Below are 9,236 nucleotides of genomic sequence, written 5' to 3'. Positions count from 1 at the left end.
TTAAAACTATTATCTTGTCCAAGTACATAGCTCCTCAGTCAAGTTCATGTTTCCCACCATCTGCTCCATTACTGGCTGAAAGGTCACAGAGGATCCTGAAAGACCTTACGGTATCTAGTCAAACTCATAGAACTCCAATGGGCAGATGAAAGTGGTCTTCTCCTGGTCCTCAGGGGGCATGGAAACCTAATATTTCCCACTCCTTAAGTCCAACACAATGAAATTCTTTGGCATGGACAGGTATGCAGAGCATCTTCTATCCTTGGAGGGTGTAATAGTTAATGCAATTCCTGAAGGAGACATTCCTCTTTTGGATCCCTACTTTGGGGGGGACTTGGGACTCCAATATAGTAATTCCCATCCTCTTCAGCACTGCCAACTGTTCTAGAAAGTCCTCTAAATCACCTAGTGCGTTGGGCACTTTTAGCAGACCCCACGTCAAAATAATTTTTTCCTGACATCTCAAGTGTTTAACTCAATCCCTCTCCTTCATTCAGGTGTAATCAAGGTACTCTTTGGGTAAAATATCCACCAAAACAGATGGTAAGACAAGGGTAGCTGGATTTCTGTGTCCTATCAGCATTTGGTCCCGTAACTTAATTTTAGAGTCAGTAGTATTGCGAACACTGACAGGAATTCCTTCATGATTTTATTGCAAGTCCATGGTCAACACTACTTCAGGGATTAACTTTACCATGGTATTCTTTCCCTGTGGGACAACTTCAAGGGCAACAAAGAGACCTAGCTGGACCCAGCTAAACTTGACTGAAGCACATGGATTTGTTACTTCTCTTGGCTGCAGTATCTTCCACCTTTGTCCAGCCTCCTCACTCCTTCTGCTGGGGGTTTATGCTCTTGCACCAAGCATTGATTTACCTACCACCGCATGGGCTGCACACCCTCTGTTGCTGGATCAGTCTCTGAGACAAGGGGATATAAAGTGCTTGTTACCTTACATTGCATGTGAGCTGCCAGCCCCTCTCTTGTATCCAGCTATAACATGCAGTGTAAGTCAAGGAAAATCCCCCTATGGGGATGCACTCACCAAATGTAGGAAGTGAATGAGCCTTAAACGAATGTGATATTCCGGTTGGAAAGGGTAAAAAACAGTGATTTCTTCTGAATAACAAAAGTTGAGAGGAGCTAATAAGGAGCCAAAAGTAAAAGATTGCAGCCATCCATCCATCCGGGCAAGGGAGATCTTAGGTATCCGTGAGGCTGCATTTACCCTTTCCAATCGGAATATTACATTCGTTTAAGGCTCATTCACATCCTAAATTTGGTGAGTGCATCCCCATAGGGGGATTTTCCTTGAAGAGCACTTGGGCACTTTATTTGGATTTTGAGCACCTTTTTGGCACCATAACTTCTTTGGAAGAATATTTGTTTGGACTGCACCTTAAATACATCTTGCACTTTATTCATGATTACATTTTGGACACTGGATCATATTTATTGTCGCACTTTATGAATTTATATTCAATGATTTTGTATACACCTAATCATATTTATTGTCGCACTTTATGAATTTATGAATTTATATTTACTGAATTTGTATACACCTAATTTTTTAGAAGAATCTTAAACATTTTATCACAGTATACCAATTTTTAATTATTAAGCACTTATTTATATATTCTACCTGCTAGCGCTGCCTATATGTTTTTCAGTTTTTCCTGGTGTTTTACTTGGTGAGCAGCAGCTTCAGGTTATATAAAAATATATATAATTTTCTATTTATTCATCACAGCGCGGGTATTAATTTACTGTTTTACAGGCAGTGTAAGTGTTTGTGGAAAACAAAGTGTTTACATAATGTTTTTGCAGATATATTCAGGCTGGACTCCCAGCTGTTCTCCTACTCCGATCCAGGGAAACAGTAGGAGGAGCTGAGATCCCCTGCTGATGTCAGCTGGGAGGTCATGTGGCTGCAGTGCTGGCCGCTCGGCTCCTCCCGCTGTAGCCCTTAGATGGGGGCTGAGTGCGGCCGGGAGTCACGTGACCGGCCTGAAGTAATCTGCAAAAATGGTATTTAGATGCTTCAATTTCCACAAACACTTACACTGCATATTATAGATCAGGGGTGTCAAACTCAAATTAATTGGGGGCCGCATCAGCAGTATAGTTGCCCTCAAGGGGCCGGTGGTATCTGTAGGACTATGTGTCCACTCTGTATTATGATAAATAATTGTAACTGCGTTCGATTATTACTGGTTTTAGTAATAATTTAAGTAATAACTAACTCTGAAAGCAGAAGCTTAGAAGTAATAATGGCAAGCCGATATTCAACAATACAATTATCGTACAATTTATTGAACAATTCGTTTTGGTAACAGAAAGTACATTTTTTTAAACATACAAATATTGCCAAGCACTGTTTATTACACATATGGCAAACACAAGGCATTAACTTTGTTCAACTTTTCTGACTGGGTGACTGACACCGTTTTCCTGAGGTCAGTCCATCAATGTCTGGCTTTAGGTCTTGTGCTGTAGCAATCCGCAAAACAGCATGGAGGTTATCATCAGTGATGCGTGATCTAAGCTTGGTCTTGTTCAGATTCATGACTGAAAACATCTGTTCACATAGATAGGTGCTCCCAAACATGGACAGAACACGGGCAGCTTGAAGTCAGAGCTGTGGCATCAAATCAGGGGGGAGGAGACGGTAAAAGTCGTCGACTGCCACATCCTGGAACTTTGCTCTCAGGCTACTGTTGCACTGAAGTTCTATTAATTCCATCTGAAGGTGATGTGGTGCACTGTCAACATGGATGTTGAAGGGATTGGCAAAGCTGCTAAAGGTTAAGTGTTGTTCCTTAAAGTCAGAAAAGCATCGGTTGAATTCATCAATCAGACAGTTCACTTTGGTAGCCAATCGAGCACATGAAAAAGCACCTGGGAATTTGGTTGAGATGCTCTGACAGATAGGAAAGTGGGCAAGACTTTCTTTTTCAAGCTGTGACTTCCATAGGCGCAGTTTCTCCTGGAAAGCTGTGATTGCATCATACATTGCCGTTATGACTTGTTTGCGGCCCTGCAGCCTCAGACTCAGTTGGGCGAGATGCTCTGTTATGTCACACAGCATGGCAAAATCACACAGCCAATTTGGATCTGACAGTTCAGGCAAGGGCTTCCCTTTACTTTGCATAAAAAGAGCAATTTCTTCCAAAAGCTCAAAAAATCTCTTGAGAACAGTGCTCCTACTCAGCCACCTTACATCTGTATGGTATGGCACATCTGTATGTTCCGTGCCCACCTCCTTCAAAAATTGTTGGAACTGGCGATGATTCAGGCCCCGTGCACGAAGAAAGTTCACTGTTTTCGTGACCGTGGACATTATGTTATCCAGTTCCAGAACCTTGCCACACAGAGCTTCTTGGTGGATAATGCAGTGATAAGTTATCAGCTGCGTGTGGCAGTTACTTATTTTCATTTTCTCTTTTAACAGTCCAACCAAGCCTATTCTCTCTCCACACATTGCAGGTGCTCCATCAGTAGTAAGCCCCACCAACTTTTCCCAAGGTAATTTCATTTTATTTATGGATTCCTCCACTGCGTTGAAGATGTCCCTCCCAGTTGTTGTCCCTTGCATAGCGACCACATCCAAAAGCTCCTCACTGACAGACAAGTCGCCCTTCACACCTCTAACAAAAATGGCTAGATAAGCTGTATCAGTATTGTCGGTGCTTTCGTCAACAGCTAATGAAAACGCCAGATAACTGCATGTTTCTTCAGCCAGCTGTGTTGTAAGGTTACATGCTAGGTCCCTGACCCGGTCTGTGATAGTGTTTCTTGACAAGCTGACATTGTTAAAAGCCTGTCTCTGCTCAGGGCACACCTGCTCACATACCTTTAGCATACACTGCTTTACAAATGCACCTTCTGAAAAACACTTTGAAGCCCGCGCAATTTCTTCAGCCACAAGAAAGCTGGCTTTCACTGCTGCATCATTTTTTGCTGTCATTTTTGCAAAAATATTTCGTTGAGAATGCAGTCTGCCTTTTAATTCCTGGACCTTTTGTTGCTTTTCTTGGTGGCTAAGGTTAGCATATTTGGCTCCATGTTTGGTCTCAAAGTGCCGGCGTAAATTGTATTCCTTCATCACTGCCACTGCTTCGTAGCAAATAATACATACCGGCTTGTCTCCATCAAGTACAAACATGTATTCACTTTCCAATCTCTCATTAAATTGCCTTCCCTCTGCATCGACTTTTCTTTTCTTGGACATTTTGGGGTGATTTGATTGTAGTTTTTGGGTCCCTATACCTCTGTAAAGTGACATGGAATTGGTCAGTATATCCAAAGTTTACTGCTCCACCTGCCATATTATTTTACCATTGCAGTGCTGTGAAGGGCAGGTGCAGACCAGCACGGAGCCCACTTACACTGCTGTACCAGATAATGCAAGTCCAAAAAGGAGTGTCACACATTGCTGGTATCTTCCACAAGATGATATAAATCAAATAGTTATAAGCAGACACCCAGAGCACCCCACCCCCCATACATCAGATGTCAAGAGCTCTCCACCATCAGAAGTTAAGAGTATAGTATGTACAAAGTGAAGAGTTTAGGAATGCGCTACATACAGAGTGAAGAGTTCAGGAATGCTCAATGTACAGAGTGAAGGGTTCAGGAATGCGCTGTGTACAGAGTGCAGAGTCCAGGAGTGTGCTATATACAGAGTGCAGAGTTCAGGAATGTGCGGTTCAGGAGTGCGCTTTATACAGGGTAAATAAACAAGCTGCGTTAAGGGAAAAAAGATATAAATAACTAGTCTCAAAAACACAACTAGATTGTGCAATCATGTGCTCAAATAAATGATCAACATATATTAACTCAGTACCAAAAAAGGTGAATGAATAGAGATCAGAAATACAATGAATAATTGGGTGAAAAAAATATGTAAATAAAATTTTTAATAAAAGTCCATAAGCCCAATCAGGGGATGTGACACACAGTGAACAATTGAAAAAAGATGTGCAATCCACCCAGAGTGATCAATCCTCCACCAACATATAAGCTGCTTACCAGATGCTGGTAAATATATCGCCTGTAGTACCGATAGGAGATAACTAAATGCGCTCATACGGACACAAGAGGCATCATGATTCAAAATTTCCCATGGGCCAGCTCAGTTTCGCTCACACAGTCCCCCAAATGCACCACCCGTGTGGCCAGGTCTGGTAAATGTCTGCTTTTCTAACAGCTCCTGGACTTGATTTCAGCATACAGGACGGTGAAAATAATCCTCGGGCTGAAGAGCCGACACCAGGAAGTAAAACCTAAAAATACACGGTGCGCCCTCTTATGCGTCCTATTTTAGCTCCATGTGGCTATATCTTTATTTTGGGACGGGCTATAAAGATATAGCCACATGGAGCTAAAATAGGACGCATAAGAGGGCGCACCGTGTATTTTTAGGGCATGAGGACACAATATATCCAGTGTCTCAAATATTTCTTACTGCCCAACGCAAGAGCTAATTCCTTCACTGCTTGGCAAATCTGCTCTTCTGTCCAGGCATCTCTGATAATGCTGGCCACTACATTCGACCACTCGGCCATTTTGCTCCTAACACCATTCGTTGATGGCAACAGGATCCACAATGACTCTCTGGCTTATAGTCTCCATTGGTCACTCAAGGGGCAGGAATCCTGGAAAAGAATTCCCACTTAATGCAATTACCCCCAAGGGGCTACTGTTTCTTGGATCCACTGTTCCCAGTGCCAAAGACTCTCTAGGCAACACCACACTCTCCAACACACCAAGACTGAAGGGTGAATATTTATAATTGCAGCACACAGTAAAAAGTAACCAAAAGAGTGGAAAGCTACAGTAAACACTTATACAAGTATGCAAGATCAGTTGCAAAATAATATGTAACTCTAAAAATAACAGCGGACTATTATCTTTGCCCCTAAGCCCTCTATTAGCAGGTATCCTAACTAAAGGTGACACAAGAATTTGAGATCCCTAGCCTCTGTCAAACCCTCCCCCCCCACCCCTGCTAGTGAGCTGTTGGCATTGAAATGCTCAAACATGAGTCTTTAAAACCCAGGGGTAGGTGCCCAAATATTGTCCAAAACAGGTAATAATGTCTCCTTAAATAATGGCCAAAAGATAATGGCTAGCAGCATCTGACCACAACACAAGTTGATGACTCATCACCTCCAGCTTTTTGTCTTTGCTCAGTAGTGCCAGCTGTAACACATCTCAATGGCCATGTCCTTCTCACAGATCTGATGATGACTTTGGACTCGGTGATGTTGGACCCATAGACCTGATAATGTTACCAGACAAGCCTCTATGCATCTCCATCACTGTGGCTAATCATCCAGTTCACAGCTCTAACCAATACAGTGACCACCTTGATGTGTACTGCACATGGTTGAGTCAAATTACGGACTCAAGCTCATGAACTCTTTGCCCTTTTCTTTCCTGCAGATCCCTGGTCTTGCTGGCACTTTTAGCTCCAGAACACTCTGCAAAACCAGGTACAGTCTCTCTGGGGACTTCATCTCCCACAAGTCCTTGCTGTTCCCAATAGGCTATATCCTTACCCAGACTGCACAGTAACAACATTACTTCTTTCTTTGTCCTCCCGGGTGGTGGATGGGGCTTTCCTCTGGATGCACACAGCCCTCAAGCATTAGCCTCTTCTCTAGCTCTCTGGTGGCTTGACAGGAGGAGAGAAGGCAAGACTAGTAGTCTGGTCCATTGCTGCAAAACAGAGCAGTGCTGTGGACTGGAGCAGCTGCCTCCCAGGGGCTGCAAACACATACTTTAACAGAATGTTTTAAAAGCAGAGTTTAGTGTCCTAAAAAAGGCTGGGTGTAGGCAGCCATTTCAGAGTCTTTATAATCCCCACTTATTTTGGATTGTACTCAATACAACCCACATGCTGTTAACAAGGTTCATTGAGTGCTAGAAGCAACAATCCTGCTATATGAATATGCATTTGGCTACTTTACTGAGCACAGTGCAAAGAACTCAGTGGAAATATGTCTTATTCAGATGCTGTACAATGTGCTCAGAAAAGCAGCCTAAACATAGCCTGATGCAAGTGGGGAGGTGTCCTCTTTAACCATTTGAGCCCAGGGCATTTTTTTCCCTATATCCCCTTGAGTCCAAGGATGTGGGTTTTTTTTCATTTCGATGATAGCCATAAACAGGAGTAACAGGAGCACAGACAGCAATAAAAACTTCACATGAGTTCTAATCCCTCTCCATTCTGTCTCACTACAGTATATAAATAAAAATAGTTATTATTCTTTAAGTACAAAAAAATAACTGTTAATACAGTGTGCACTCGTTATATATCGATCAATATAGTTATATTTGAGCTGTTGATACAGTGGAATTGCTGCACTGAAATCCCAATAAGTGTTGTGAGTCCTGCCTGCTGGACTAAAGGACTCCACCTATTCCCCCCACCTCTCACTGTCCCTCTCCACATGCAAGCATTTATTTATTTATTTGCTTCTGCCATTGCTTACAAAAGCCTACCCATACAACAGAGAAAAGGCTCTTGGGAGACATAGGTCTGGGGGAACAATATATGCTATTTGGGACTTTAAGTGAGACACCAGCAGGTAATGCCCAGCTTTTAAAGGATTAAAAAAGGTGCATGGAAGCCAGCCAGCCCCCAGTGTGATGTACTCACCCTCCAGTCTGCAACCAACCAAGTAGACCCGTGTCACGATAAAAATAAAGAACAGGGGTTTAGTTGACATGCATTTGAAAATGCATGTGTAAGCTGCAAGGCCTCTACATGGCACCCTGTGTTACTTGCAGTCCTACCACTGAGTATTTTGAGTGTCTCCACAATGGAAGCACATGGCTGCTAATGGATAGATGGGAGACAGGTGGGGGGGGGGGGGAGACAGCCCAAACCTCCCCCAACCCGCTCCCATCTATGACTGGCCTAATGTATCATAGCTCTAAGCTGTGTTGTAGTGATGGTACAAAACTGAAAAGGACTAGCTGAGAAGCATACACCTCTATCCCCATCCCCTTGGCGGATACAGCTAAAAACACAGATTGGGACTTTATATGAGGCATTGGCCTGTAAACCACAGCGCCTCCATCCCTAATTTCATAAAATATTTTGGACTTTAAATAAGACACAAGCAAGTCATGCTATTGGTCTCCATCCCTGTATATGAAAAAATCAGACTGCATCCACCAAAAACGCACGAAAATCGCACGGTGGGATGGAGGTGTATGCTTCTCAGCTAGTCCTTTTCAGTTTTGTACCATTGCTACAACACAACTATTAGAGCTATGATGACTTTATCAGGAGCTACCCTGCGGGATTTTTTTAAGCCTGGTAATGATTTCAAAAGGAGCAATAAAAGCTGTTGCTTGCTGTAGAAACAAAGTAAAAGAAAAATAAATTCCTGGGCATGCTCTAGAGGAAGAGAGGGATGTTTAGGGGTATATTTCAGTAATGCCTTTTAAGGTAACTGCACTGTAAACAATAACCTAGATGGATCTGCTTATGAAGCAGGCAGATTTGACACACCTAGTTTCACTGTCTGCATAACTAAAGTCACCAGTCACTAGCCACCAAGTTATTAAAGCTGCAAATAGAAGGCAGAATGTTTAACGACAACGTTGTCTTTTTTAACTTCTTGGCGCCGAGCGCACGCAAATATGCAGCCTCTCGGCAGGTGGGCCTTGGCACCGAACGCCTGCATATTGCATGCATTAGTGCAAATAGAGCTGTTTTGAAGGCGTACGCTCTCCCGACACAGTTACCGGCCGCTAATGGAAAGCTCACGATCGTCGCTTGCGATTGGGAGATTTCCAATCATGTTACTACTGTGACAGCCACATGGCCACAAGCCCCGTCCCACCTCCCGGCATTTTAAACCCCTTAAAGGGCAGAAAGGCTCCAGCTCCAATGGGTTAAATTCAACTATGGTGGAGGTGTTTGTGGGATGGTTTTTATGCCCACTTTTTTGTATGAATATATGACATGACAATTTTTCAATAAAGATTCAGTTAGTAAAAGCTGCTCGGTCCTTATAGTAACATCCTTTTCTGAGTTCCTCTCCAAATTTGAGTTTTCTAAATGGAACTGTCATCAAGGACATTGCTACCAAAATGTTGGAAATACGTGACAAATAATAATCAAGTTCTTTGTTAAAATATTTGATTTGTTTAATTTGGTTTATTGAGTTTTTAAGATTTATTTACACAAATGTATTGTTTTTTAAAAAAACGATTCA

General features: G+C 42.6%; 1 protein-coding gene across 1 annotated transcript; it reads right to left on the bottom strand.

The window, feature by feature from the left end:
- Positions 1-2,632: 2,632 nt before the first annotated feature.
- Positions 2,633-4,231, bottom strand: LOC309552577 (general transcription factor II-I repeat domain-containing protein 2-like; the record flags this gene model as incomplete). Its single annotated transcript, XM_082253525.1, has 1 exon — positions 2,633-4,231. The coding sequence occupies one exon, from the start codon at positions 4,229-4,231 to the stop codon at positions 2,633-2,635; it is 1,599 nt and encodes a 532-aa protein (XP_082109651.1).
- Between the last annotated feature and the right edge of the window lie 5,005 nt (positions 4,232-9,236).

The sequence above is a fragment of the Pelophylax lessonae genome (genome assembly GCF_965119305.1).
Source record: "Pelophylax lessonae genome assembly, chromosome: 4".
NCBI classification, from domain to species: Eukaryota; Metazoa; Chordata; class Amphibia; order Anura; family Ranidae; genus Pelophylax; species Pelophylax lessonae.
The sequence above is the reverse complement of the archived record's forward strand: the minus strand, read 5'-3'. Positions and strand labels throughout refer to the sequence as shown.